This window comes from Sceloporus undulatus, chromosome 2, assembly GCF_019175285.1.
Source record: "Sceloporus undulatus isolate JIND9_A2432 ecotype Alabama chromosome 2, SceUnd_v1.1, whole genome shotgun sequence".
Taxonomy (NCBI): Eukaryota; Metazoa; Chordata; class Lepidosauria; order Squamata; family Phrynosomatidae; genus Sceloporus; species Sceloporus undulatus.
The window spans coordinates 205,269,366-205,283,792 of NC_056523.1; the positions used below are offsets into that span (position 1 = coordinate 205,269,366).

The window sequence follows — 14,427 nt, forward strand, 5'->3', positions numbered from 1 at the left end:
GAGGCATGGCAATTGCACAATAAAAACCTCCTCTGGAAGACACTTTGATGTAGTTCCTCTATGTTTAGTATTATTTTCCAGTTATGAAAATGCCCATATCAGGCAGATATAGCAATTTTCAAGCTCTACAGTCTCCCAGCTGACTCATACTCTGTTTAGAAACCATAAATGTTAAGATTCCAAAATAGAAATGCTTTATTCAGATATTTCCCCCTTCTTTCCTGTTATTTCCAATCTTTTAGATTGACCTTTGATTGCATAGGTATATTATATTTAATTCCTTCTTCCCTTCTTGACTTACCTTCTAGTCTGGCTTACCCTCTCCTTCTTCTCTGTTGGAATTCATTAAACAATATTCAGTGGTGACTGGTGGCTTCCATGTCAATGGAATGGTAAATCCACTATGGGCTTTAGTCTTAAATAGTTAAGAGTTGTCCATGGTGCTGAACCTAACTACAAATTAGGTTCAACACCTTAGACAGCTCCTATAAATATAAGATTCATCATACCATTGACATAGAATGAACAAGCAGATTCATCATTCTACTGATATGGAAGCTGACACCTATCATGACTATATCCACTGATATATGAAATATGGTCTCTCAGACCACTCTGAAAATAACAGAAAGAGATAAAGTTAAAGCACCAAAAGTTTCTTAGCCCTTTTCATTACTCACTGAGACAATCCACTTTTCTGTTTAACATTTTAACATTTGCTGTTTGCCTTGCAAGGGCAAATTTGAAAGCAGTGTATGGGTTTTTCTTGTTACATGAATATAGTTTTATTAAATGCAGCCACCAGTCTCAAATGTAGCCAACAAATCTGAAAGCTTTTGAAACATCTCACAATTGTAGCTATGTGAGGACTAACAACTAAAGAACTAACAGGAAAAAAAACATTCCCCCCCCACAAAGAACCACTAATATATACTGAAACCTGCTTTCAGCAACTCCACATATCAGTTGCTTAGAATATACTGTACTGATGCTTACTATACAACAAACGGTCTGTCTTCTGCTTTTCATGCATTAAGTCTTGCGTCCTTTCTGCTACTAAAACTTCCAGGTGTTTACTGTATTTCTCCATCTAAGCAAACAAACAAAAAATGTATTCAGCATGAGCAACATCTGAGGATCTTCTGTGTGGGAGGATAATCAACCATGTATTCACTAGCGGCAGACTCACATTGCTATCAGCTTTCTGCATAAAGGTCTGTGAGATGATTTTGCATAGTACCATCACAGGCCCTCTGCAAGAAAATGAAATTTCTTTGACACTTCACAAAATCTCTCTTGAAAAGAGGTCTGAAAGCCCTGGCATAATGGCAGAAGATCAATTACTACAAATATTACATAACAGCCAGTTGCACACCAGTGAATGCAAAATATGAAGGGAAGAGTTTATCCCTAAACTCAGAGATACATATATAGTGGTAAGTAACAATGTGTGGTCCTCAATCCCTCCAGATCCCCTGGAGCACCTTTCATCCATCTAGTTTCCAGTGATGTGTTTAAATCTTTTACTCCGGGTCTCAAGTCTCCACCTTCAAGTCTCAAGTCGAGTCTCAAGTCATTGCAAAATACTTTGAAGTCAAATCTCAAGCTGAGTCACAAGTTTTACACAATATTACAGCGAATGAGGTAGTATTTCATGATAACAGTACTTCTTTTGTTGTTACTGTGTGCCTTCAAGACATTTTTGATATATGGCAATCCTAATGTGACCCCATCACAGTGTATTTCCCTAGCCACTTTCCCCCTCTTCATTCTACCACTACTTCCAGTTTCCAACCTCTGCTTCTCTCTGCCCTCCTCCTCAGTCCCAAGCCCCTTTGTCAACTCCTTGCCAGTTTCCCTCCCTTTTCCTAACTGCCTAGCTCCAGCCTAGCTGCAGACCCTCTCTCTGTTTCTTTTAAAGTGGGGCAAAAGGAAGGGAATCTGCCAGGTGATTCAAATGAAGCTGTTGTAATGACAAACCAAGAGAGCAGCAGGCCAGTGGCATCTCTAGGGTTGGCATCATCCAGTGCAGTAACTCATGGTGTCACCCCCCCCCCAACCTCCTCCCCTTTTAACACCCTACAGAATCCTTAGTAAAGCTTTTTTGCTCTATTGTTGCTCGTAAATTGTAAATCCCCATATGGCATTAGAATGCCATGCTAATAATTGTGATGTAATAAGCAACAAGCAAAATTAAAATTATACAGTGGGCCCCCCTTATGCGGGGATCCATTCCGGATCCCTCCATGTATGGGGAAATCAGCATATGATGAAGCCCATAGGAAGTAATGGGGCTTGCGCCCGCAGTGCATAATGGTGTAGTAGCGTGTGTGCACCATGGGCGCGCACCCCATTAGTTCTTCCAAGGTGCACGACAGGCTCTTCTGGTACAGCTTTCACTGTATACTGAAAGCCGTGTATGGTGTGCCCACGTAAAACACGGGTGCACTGTACCTTCAAATTACAATATCATATGCACAACTAAATGTATTTACCCAGATACCTCTCCTGGGGCCTCTCCTTTTTCCTCTCACTCAGCTTCACCCCACTCCCACCATCTCTTAAAACATTTTAAAGAGAAGAAGGTGAATGCCACAGCCCATTTCTGCCACAAGGTAGGTGTTTGAGGAGCAGTGGTGTCACTCCCCCTTTGGGTGTCACCTGGTGCAGTCTGCCCCCCCTTAGTGATGCCACTGCATCAGGCCTTTGATCAGGCTGCAGTTAGAGGACAATGGGTGGTGGGTGGGGAAGTGAGGCTGAGAGAGAGCACTGAAGGGCTGAAAATGTGGGAGCATCGGAGGAAGGAGGGAGCATGGAAAGGAGTTACACAAGAGTCAGACTGAGAAGAGACCAAGCTCTTCCCGTCCACAGCTGAGCCACTCACCTGCCTGCCTTCTTCTGCTCTTTCTTTCTCTCTCTCTCTCTCTCTCTCTCTCTCTCTCTCTCTCATATTCCCTATTACCATGTATGGATGCAAAAGTTGGACAATAGAGAAATCCATTTGAGATGTGGTGGTGGAGAAGAGTGCTAAAGATATCATGGACAGCCTAAATGACAAACAGATGTTTCTTTGAACACATAAAATTGGAAATCTTCCTGGAAGCCAAGATGATTAAGTTGAGGCTACGTACTTTGGCCACATCATGAGAAGGTACAATTCAGTGGAAAAGACAATAATGCTAAGAAAGGTGGAGGGGAATAGAAAGAGAGGACCATGTGCTAGATGGATAGACTTTATCACGAAGGTCACAAGTATGAATATACAGGACCTAAACAGAACAGTGGATGATAGGGAGTCTATGAGATTTCTCATCTACAGGGTCGCCATGAGTTGAGATCGACTTCAAGGTGGTTAACAGCAAAGGGGCACCCACTATTTTAAAAACCCATTCTTCCTAAACCAGACATGGGCTTCTGACCATTTCCTGGTTCTTTTCATTTTTTAATGTACTCTTTGCTTGTCAGTCCAGCAGGTCTCAAGGCAGACTGTTGTACCTCATACCCGGCACAGCTGCCCACCCATGTTTTAGCCTCCCCCCTCTTACCTTATCTTCATACAAGTTCCTCAGCATACATGTTTCTGTGGAATGTTTTCCCAGCTTTCAAGTAAGCAACTTGTGGAACTGCTATAATGCTGAAGCAGCTACAGTTGATGTGGACTTGCTAGAACTGAAGGAGCTACAGTTCTTACCAAAGTCATCATCATGTCCACTGGGCTAACTTTGTTCGGGTTCATCTTATGCAACAACTTCTTGACTTGCTCAAAGGTAAGCCTTTCTGTTGGATTGCTTTTTTGACACCTCCTGATGAGCTGCAAGGGAAAGGGATAATAGGCAGAAAGTCTTCCAATTCAAGCAGTGGAGAGCTAGTGGCTGTCATGTCAATGGGGTAGTTCCATAGCTGCCCTTCCTAATCTTCTTCTGATTTCTTGACTGCAATCTCTGTTCTGATCAATATTTGATCCAAGGGGTTGGAAATTCTTAACTACAGTACTTTGATTTCCTCATTATCTAGGTTGAATTTATGTTAATCGTCTGTGGTCATTATTTTTTTATTTCATTATGTTAACATTAGGCCTGCCTTTGCACTTTCTTCTTTGACTTTCTTTAGTGATTGTTCCAAGTCTCTGATGCTTTCTGTTCGTAGCCTGGTGTCATCTGAGTATCTTACATTGTTCATATCCCTTCCTCTTTACTCCTCCTTCTTCCATGTCTAAACCTGCTCTACATATGATATTTTCTGCATACAAGCTGAACAGATAGGGTAATAAAATGCAGCCTTGCCTGACCCCTTTGCCAATTGGGAACCATTCTTTTTCTCCGTATTCTGTTCTTACAGTAGCCCTTTGTTCTAAATACAGATTGCTCATCAGGATTATCAGACTACCATTTCTTTATGAGCATCCCATAGCTTTTTATGATCTATGCAGTCAAAGGCCTTCCTGTAGTCAATAAAGCACATGCTGATTTCCCCCCCCCCCCCTGGAATTCTTTGGCTTGCTCTATTATCCATTATATTTGCAATGGGGTCCCTAGAGCCTCTTCTTTTTCTGAACCTTGCCTGAATATCTGACAATTATCTCTCCAAATATGACTGGAGTCTATGCTGCAGAATTTTGAGCATAATTTTGCTTGCATGGGAAACTAATGTTATGGTCCTATAATTGCTATAGTCTTTTGTGTCTCTTTTTTGTGAATTGGGATGTGCATTGATCATTTCCAATCTTAGTCACTGTTTTGTTTTCCATATTTGTTGGCATATTTTGGTTAACACTGGAATTGCTTCTGTTTATGTGGTTTGAAGCAATTCAGTTGGGATATCGTCCTTTTTTGGTGATTTATTGTTTCATTTTCTCTCAGTGCCACTTTCATTTCACTTTCCAAAATTGGGGTTCATCTTCATATGGTTCTTCATTAGATGATTTACATAACTTTAAAGTAAACAAGGGAGATATTGAAATGGTTCAAGTTTTATCAGACCTTGATTTAGTCATTAATCAGAATGGAGACTGCAGTCAAGATATCAGAAGAAGATTTGTACTTGGAAGGGCAGTTATAAAAAAACTAGACAAGATTCTGAAATTTAAAGATGCATAATTCAATACTAAAGTTAGGATTGTCCATGCCTTGGTATTTCCCATTTCTATGTATAGTTGATAGACTCACTCAAAGAAGCCTGAGTCTGCAAGACCTGAGCAGGGAAGTTGATGGTAAGGTGACAGAGGTCTCTCATTCATAGGATTGCCATAAGTTGAAGTCAACTTGAGGGCAGTTAACAAGAAAACAGGAAAACCTATCACAGGGTATTGTTGGCAATATTTGTTCAGAGGGGTTCGCCTTTGCCTTACCCTGAATCTGAGAGAATGTGACTTGCCTAAAGTCACCTAGTGTGTTTTGATGGCTGAGCGGGGATTTGAAACCTGACCTCTCAGAGTTCAAGTCTAACATGCTTACCACTACAACATGCTAGCACACACAAGCTCTCTCTCTCCATGTGTGTGTGCATATGTGTGCATGAGTGCACGTGCAAAAAAGTCCAGAAGTATTAAAAACCATGTAGTGTTTGACTATTTTCCTTGTCTTCATGTCTTAAAATACTCTTGAAGAATGAGAAAATCTGAGTATACTCTTTACATCCTGAGACAAAATAGAATTTTGAAATAACCTGTCTTTCTGCTGGATTTTGTTTAGTTTCATTTATTAATTAAGTCCCTTATGAGAGCTTTGAAGAAATAACATGCAATGCTGGAAGAGAGCATATTGAAGGAACCCATTCCTCCTACATAACTTCCTCAGTCTAAAATTGGACAGATGGACCAGAAGTTGCTCTTAGCACTTCAGCGGGAAATGTTCAGATACAATACACTGGAGCGTTCAACCAGTTTCTTCTAGTGTGTTCAGAAACAGAAAATCAGAATGAGGTTGAAACATTCTTGGTCTTGGAAACCAAAGTCTTTTAACAACAAAAAAAGCTTGCATACTACTTAGAACTAGCACTAAATGATGTGAAAATATTTAGATATTGAAATATATTTTGGTTTACCAACATCTACTGATATTTTCAAAGGCAAACGCTAGAATATTACCAAACTATTAACTATGATCATGGAACCCACAGTTAATAACCAAGGGAAGTCATAAACCTCCCATGGTTGCATCTTAAAAGCATCATTTACACCATTCTGTGTTTCTGAGACAATCTGAAACTTGAGTTTGTCAGAATAATACTATTTTTAAAGGATACCAAGACCACCCACTGTTTTGAGGTCTCTTGCATGAGAAATTGTAAACAGATCTTCATTTGGGTAGTCTTTTTAAGGACAAAGAAGAATGGGAAAAGAAAACAAATTTGAAATCAAATTTATTAGAACAACCCGCTTTTCTATCCCCAGACCCTTTGCCTTGTGATCTGATCAGCAGCTTTAGTTTCAAATATTTGCAAATGAGAGCCAGAATTCTGCTGGGGACATACATTTTCTTAACTAGATTGACGGATGTGGGAACGAGAATTGCACAATTATGTAACATTTATATCCAATAGAGACCTCTTGTTATGGTACTATGTAGCAGAGCCAACAAAGTCTCCAGTGCATATTGCACAATGGGATTGATGCACAGCAGAACTAATGTGTTCTGTTCCACTGATGCACCTCATATTGGTCCTGATGCATGTTGGGCACCAATGCTCATAAGTACCCTTGCTTGTGTCCCATTATGTATCTTCACAATTCAGTAAAGGTAATTCTTAGTCGCGCCCAAGAGACTCATGCCGTTTGGTGGCGTTAGAGGGAGGGGAGGAGTGAGCCGGTGGGAGCGGCTCCCTCTTCAAAAGCCGGCCCGCCGGCCCCCCGACCGAGGACGCCAGCCCAGGACCAGCTGTGCGCGCTCACGCGCCCAAGAGACTCTTGCCGCTTGGCGGGGTTTGAGGGAGGGGAGGAGTGAGCCGGTGGGAGAGGCTCCCTCTTCAAAAGCCGGCCTGCCGGCCCCCCGACTGAGAACGCCAGCCCAGGACCAGCTGTGCGCGCCAACGCACTCGCCCAAGGTTTTTTTTTTCTTTTTTTTTCTTTTTTTCTTTTTTGGGCAAAGTACTGGCGTTCCTTTCATAGGAGGAACAGGTTTCTATCAACTCGCCGAATTTGTTATTTGGCTTGAGTAAAGGTTTTTGTATTTGGGGTAATTGGATTAGTTTATATTTTTTAGGGAATGACATCTTCTCTGATCCTTTTTTGTTGTGGGGCTTTTTGGTTATTACTGGGTTTGGGGGTGGATATGGGATTTGGGAGGCCAGCTGTGGCAGTGGATGTATGTGCAATGGGAGCCCCGATTGAGGTTGTGTGGGGCAGGGGGAGGTATGGCGGTAGGAAAGTGGAATTGTGTCAAAATGGAAGGCGAGATAGATGCGTGATACCTATCTCTCCTTCCTTCCACTCTCCTAACCAAAGAGGCCTGAGGGTCAGCCCAGTCGTACCACAAACCCTGTCTCTGCTCCTGTGCAACGCCAGGTCCATAAAAAATAAGACCCACATCATATACGATCTTATTCAGGATACCAACTGTGACCTGGCGTGCATCACTGAGACCTGGCTTGGGCCTGAGAGCGAGGCAGTGTGGGCCCAGGCCCTCCCAGCCGGGTTCTCAGTTAAGGACCAGATCAGGTTAGGTGGGCGGGGTGGTGGTGTTGCCTTGGTCCATAAAATCTCTCTTTCCTTAACCAGGATCCCAGTCCGGAAAACAGATTACATCGAGTGTATTTACCTGTCCCTAAAGGCCAGAGACAGTCTGGGGATTCTGTTGGTCTACCGGCCACCCCGTGCGCTAACAGACTCCCTGGCCGAGCTGACACAGCTGGTCTCGGAACTGGTGTTGGAGTCCCCTAGGCTTCTTGTCCTGGGCGACCTCAACATCCCTTTCGAGGCCAGTGATGTTCCAACGGGTGCAGCTCAGGAGTTCATGACTACCATGGCAGCCATGGGCCTGTCTCAATTAGTCTCGGGGCCAACGCATTGCGCCGGTAATACTCTCGATGTGATTTTCAGTACAGACATGGAGGCTCCGTGGGTAGAGATTTCTAATATCTCTCCCCTGTCATGGACGGATCACTTCCTGGTCGAGGCTCGGATCAAGGCTTCTACCTTTATCCCCCCCGGGGGTGGCGGACCTATTAGGATGGTCCACCCTCGAAGGCTGATGGAACCCATAAGGTTCCAAGAAGCCCTAGAGGGGTATACGACTGGCACTGACGGCGATTCTGTTGATGCTCTGGTCAACATCTGGGATAGTAATCTTTCCAGGGCTATATACAGTATTGCTCCCAAGCATCCTTTCCGGCCTGCTTCCAATAAACAACCCTGGTATATGGAAGATCTCAGGGAAAGGAAGCGGGCTGTGCAACGACTAGAGCGCTACTGGCGAAGACATCAGTGCTTATCCAACAGGACACTCCTTCGCTCTCATTTGAAGGCTTACGGAGTGGCAATAGGTGCAGCGAAGAATTCGTTCTATGCTGCACGTATTGCGTCCGCAGAGTCGCGTCCGGCAGCTAACTCAGCTCCCTCCCACCCTGAGCCCTATCTTGGAGTCATCTAAAGCCTGCTGCGACGATTTTAACAACTTCTTTGCGGATAAAATCTCTCGGATAAGGGCTGATCTCTACGCCAGCATTCATGCAGACCCTGTAAGAGAGGTGTCCGAAGCGCCCGTGGCCCCTGTTATACTGGATCACTTTGAGTTTGTTAGTACCGAGGAAGTGGACAAGATCTTCGAAGTGTCAGGAAGACGACTTGCTCCCTTGATCCCTGTCCCTCATGGCTGACAGCACAGGGGGGAGATGCGGTGCTAACTATGTTGCATCGCATAATTAATACATCTCTAAGTGAGGGCCAGTTTCCATCTAAATTAAAATTGGCAGTGGTCAAACCCCTGCTAAAGAAGCCCTCCTTAGACCCCCTGCTTCATAATAATTATCGGCCCATCTCACTGCTGCCTTTTTTGGGGAAGGTGATCGAGAGAGCAGTCACCTTCCAGCTTCAATCGATCTTGGATGACACCGATTTTCTGGACCCATTTCAAACCGGCTTTTGGGTGGGCTATGGAGTTGAGACTGCCATGGTCGCCTTAGTTGATGATCTCCGTCTGGGCATGGACAGGGGAAGCGTGTCCCTGTTAGTGCTTTTGGACATCTCAGCGGCTTTCGATACCATCGACCATGGTATCCTTCTGGAACACCTGGGAGAGTTGGGTATCGGGGGCACTGCTTTGCAGTGGTTCCGTTCCTACCTCTCGGGCAGATTCCAGATGGTGGAGCTGGGGGACTGTCGCTCCGATACAAGGGCCCTTACATCTGGTGTCCCTCAGGGAGCGATTTTGTCCCCTATGCTATTCAACATTTACATGAAACCGCTGGGAGAGATCATCCGGAGACACGGGGCGTGGTGTTATCAGTACGCTGATGACACCCAGATAGTCTTCTCTGTGTCTCCGACTGATGCAGTAACTAAGGATGGCATCTCTCCTCTAGATGCCTGCTTGGCGTCAGTAATGGGCTGGACGAGGGAGAACAAACTCAGTGTGAATCCAGGGAAAACGGAAGTACTGGTGATAGGTTCCCCAGTTCCGGGTGGTGAGATCAGTCACCCAGTCCTGAATGGGGTCACGCTCCCCTTAAAGGACTCGGTGCGCAGCTTGGGAGTACTCCTTGATTCGTCGCTCCAGCTGACTTCTCAGGTGGATGCGACGGTCAGGAGTGCTTGTTATCAGCTTCGGCTGATACGCCAGTTGCGTCCCTACCTGGACTGTAGGGACCTTGAAACTGTTGTACATGCTTTGGTAACCTCTCGATTGGATTTCTGCAATGCGCTCTACATGGGGCAACCCTTGTACCAAACTCGGAAGCTGCAAATGGTACAGAACATGGCAGCTAGATTGGTCGCTGGTACTTCCAGGTCGGACCATATAACACCTATTTTAAAAGATCTACATTGGCTGCCTATTCGCTTCCGAGCTCAATACAAGGTGTTGGTTTTGACCTATAAAGCCCTAAATGGCTTGGGCCCAGGGTACTTGGAGGACCGCCTCTCCCCATATAGTCCGCCCCGCACACTTCGAACATCCGGGACTAACTTGTTAGAGGTTCCTAGATCACATCTTGTGAGGACCTCACAGAGGGCTTTTACCATCACTGCCCCAAGGTCCCTGTAGAGCTTCGCTCCGCCGCCTCACTAGATTCTTTTAAAAAGAATTTAAAAACATACTTATTCCGGCTGGCCTTCCCACTTTAGTTAACTGTTTCTCCTCTGCCCCTTCTTTTCCTCTTCTGACCCCGGACCATTGTGATCTGATTGCTTTTGCCCTTGACATGTGTATTTTTCCTGATTCCTGTTCCCTTTTTATGCAGTAATGTTTTAACTTTTATACTGTAATTGTTTACTTTGTATTGTAACTGTTTTTAACTTTTGTAAGCCGCCTTGATCATTTTATTGGAAACGCGGGGTAGAAATAAAATTTATTATTATTATTATTATTAGTGCCTCTGCTACATGGCTAGGTATACATAAAGTTATGTAAAGCAATAGGTCATATTGTTTATTTCAACAACATTGTGGAAAATTTCATCTCCTGGTTATAATACAGTTTTGCCCCTCACTGACACCCCAATATTCAACATTGCACAAAGGAAATTCACTCAAAAAGAAGTCAAAGGAAATCCATTAATATTAACTTTACCTCTATGTATTCTGTAGGGCATGGACAAGCATTCTCAGTTTTGGCTGATATTAATTCTGACAAAGGCGGGCATAAAGAATATTCTTCTGAATGTGTATCATCTCTCTGGAAAACACAGATAATACAGTTTTAAAATCTAAGCCAGGTTGGTTTGGAATCATGGAACAATGTTCAGCAACAGATATATGTTGTAAAGTCACTTATCTAAATCTAATTGCTAGTTCTATCTAGAGTAAACACAATACAACAATGGAACCTACATAGATGTTGAATTATCATGTTCCCTTTGATTTAATGAGTCAGCTCTAACTGGGATTTGTTATTGGAGTTAAGTTATTATCATTCAGATTGGGCACTTCATGCTTTGAGAAGAATATCTTTGCAATTTACAAGTTTTATCACCAATAGCATTAGTTTAAAGTAGGAGAATTTGCACTTTCTCCCTTTTGTTGGTGGTAATCTATTTGACACTTACTGTCCAATAAAGCATTTATTGATCTTCTAAGAGGAGTTCAGTTCAGTCATCTGGGAATGATCATTCTCCTAATACCCTTGTGCAGATTCAGAAACCTTTCATTCTCTCTTCCCTCAGCACTATTTATCTATGGCTGCATGGAAAGGCAGGGTAGGATACAATTTGGGGACCTTTATTGTTGGGATAAATTATCTGTATTCATCATGTACCACACAATTGCAATTGTTGCTATGGAGGAAAAGTATGGGTCTTGAAAGGCCACAAGGTCACAGTGTTGACCCCAAAACCATGAATCTGCCCACTCTTCAGTAAAGAAATAACATTCAGGTTCTGGATGGCTTGGGTCTCTAATGACAAAAGTGTTACATTGCTAGTTTTTTGTGGGTTTTTCACATGGCTCTGTGGCCATGTTCTAGAAGTGTTTATTCCTGACATGTCACCAGCATCTGTGGCTAGTATCTTCATAGATACTTCACTTCAGCTTTTATTTGTTTTTGTTTTTTTAAAATATATGTGCATACCTATTTCATACAGAAATAACTGCACATTTTGCCATTGGTTTCCCATACAGAACATATTTCAACTCTCTAGAATTTTGATATGTGGCTTTGTAGATAATACATAATGTTAACTTCAGGGATACTTCCTGGTTTAAAAAAGACCCCACAAGGATAAAAGTCTCCACATCATCTAGAGGACTTTTGGGATCACAAAGAAGAACTGTGTTGTTGGTTTTTCAGGGAATGCAATCCTCCAAGGTTTTCTGTGGGACTAATGAAGCCCTCTGGCATCTGACAGTTGTTCAGCCCTGATGGAGAATAGTTCTCCACCTTGCAAAATCTTGGCAGAAAATCATTATGCTTCATTCACACCCTAGAGCTGACCGAAACATAGATGTTTTATTTCACTCAGGGCATGTACATTGGGCTATGTTTCTGGAAGCCAATTTTCTCTTTAGCCTGTGGTGAAAATAACCTTCAACCCTTCAGTGTCATGAAAAGTATCACCATCAGTCCAGAGGTAGGAAAATCTATTCTTCAAGAGGGCAGGGTAATGGTTCTGGGATTGTAATGTAAAAATATACGTTTTCATCTGCTTATCTTGAACAGAGAGCAAAGAAAATAGCTCCCCAAAATTCCAGCGGTTGTGTAAAATCAGCCAAACATCCCGTCAGGATTTAGCCATGGCTTTCAGTGGGAACAAATTCAAAATGCAGCTGAGAAATAATTCTTACCAGAGCTGGGTCACTTCTTGTTGCTATTTCCAGCAAAATGATGGCATAGCTGCAAAATGGGGGACAAACCATTGTCAGTAAAACAGCACAAATAGGGGAAGGGGAAGGGTAGTAACTTTGAAAAAGATTGCCACATACACGTGGTCTGAGCCAGATAAACTTAAAGACTATACCTCATGGAAATTAATAGGATTTCAGCTAAAGTTCCACCACTTTTGATGAGATTTAGTCATAACCTATTATTAGGTGGGATGGAGCCAGTATTGTTAATGTCACATTGGAACTGGCTAATGAAGAACAGTTATTGATAAGAAAAAAAATTACAGCTTTGACTGGCTTAAATATGCTGCTGTCTTCCTACTCATAATCATATCAACCTGCTTATTACAGGACCCAGTCATTATAAGCTGTTCTGTTGTTATGGCCTGACTAGCACAATTACATTCATTTACAGCATAAAAGATATATGTATCTGCTGCATCAAGCAGAAGAGCCAAGAAACTTTCTAAAATGCCTTGATTCATGTAGAAGTGGCTTCTGGAAAACTGATTATTACAATTATTTTACTTAATTCTCTATACAAAGTCTTTATAGAGTCAGCCCTCCACATCCACAGACTGCACCACAGATTCCACCATTCATGGCTTGAATATATATATCCAAAAAGCAACCCTTGATTTTGTCATTTCATTTTACTACACCATTGTATATAATGCGACTTCAACATCCATGGAGTTTGGTATTTATGGGGGTCCTGGAACCAAACCCCAGGAGATACCAAGGGTTCACTGTATATGAAAGTGTGAACTAGCTTTTACATTGACAAAAGGGAACCAAACATTAAAGCAGTGAAGATGGAGAAACACATGGTCCTTCAGTTATTGCTGAACTGCAACTCTCATGATCCCTTGGCATAAGATGGGCTGGTGAGAACTAGATGCAGTTGTAGTCTAGCAATATCAGGATGACTAGTCCAGCTTTGACCTAAACCAATTAATACATAATGGAATGAGTCTCCCTGTCTCCCTTCCACCACTATTCCCAAGCAGGTTAAGGTTGTTTTTATTCCATGCCTTCTGGGATTTTTACTTTTACTTTTGCTGTTATTGAATAATTAAAAATTAATAAAAAATAAAATAATAAAAAAGCAAAAATAAAAAACCCAAAAGGAATTTAGTAAAATTTAGTAAAAGCCATCTCAGCAAAAGTGCACATGCACTGAAAGGCATGGGAAGTGGAGTTAAGGTACAAGTGTGGAAGGGACCATGGCTTGCCAAAACAGAACACTCACAGGATTGAAGAGAAATGTGATATTGAATATTTCAAACCCGTGTGTTCTTGCAATGGTTGTAAGATTAAAATCCTAAATCCCAGAATGGATTTATCAACCCTTTAACAGGAAGCCACCAGCCAGCACTGTAGAATACTGAACAGTGGTTTGTCTGGTTCAGATTAAGCACACCACTTGTTTATCCTTCTACGTGCAGCTTCAAAGTGTTAATATTTTCTCCCATAATGAGAATAAATTACTCATGTTACTTTATCTGTGGCCAGTACTAGCTAGAGTTCTGCTTCAAACAAGGTGTGTGCACTTTGTGCACTTTGTTTTAAAACAAAAATGGTGGTTTGTGTTACTGCTGTTGTACCTCTAAAATTTGATGCTATGGTAGGGAATCAAGTAGCGATAGGGTGCAGACCCTTGATGGTTCAGGCCAGCTACCTCAAAAGTTGCCCAGCCTTGTGCTAGATATTGTAAGGCAAGGTAAAAGGTTGAGCAAATTCTTTGCCTAACACCTTGTTCTCAACCTTAAGCCGCTTCAGTTGAAATACACCTCATAAAATAAAACCACTTATGATACATATCATTAGCTGAAGTGAAAAATTAGGAATCTCCAAGTTAAGGGATGATGCAAACAATTTGATCATGAAAGAGCTTAGCAGATACATTGTGTTACTGAAAGTTTAACTGGTGGGCTGAGTTGGAGAAGCTCTCAACA

The 14,427-nt window shown here is 42.5% G+C and overlaps 1 protein-coding gene across 1 annotated transcript in view; it reads right to left on the bottom strand.

The window, feature by feature from the left end:
* Positions 1-14,427, bottom strand: part of LOC121920536 (atrial natriuretic peptide receptor 1-like) — a 59,147-nt gene that overhangs the window by 11,194 nt on the left and 33,526 nt on the right. The window contains exons 14-17 of the mRNA XM_042447669.1: positions 12,431-12,479; positions 10,722-10,826; positions 3,692-3,811; positions 997-1,090 (exon numbers count right to left, since the gene is read on the bottom strand). Coding sequence (XP_042303603.1) covers positions 997-1,090; positions 3,692-3,811; positions 10,722-10,826; positions 12,431-12,479 — 368 coding nt within the window. The remainder of the gene's footprint in view (positions 1-996; positions 1,091-3,691; positions 3,812-10,721; positions 10,827-12,430; positions 12,480-14,427) is intronic.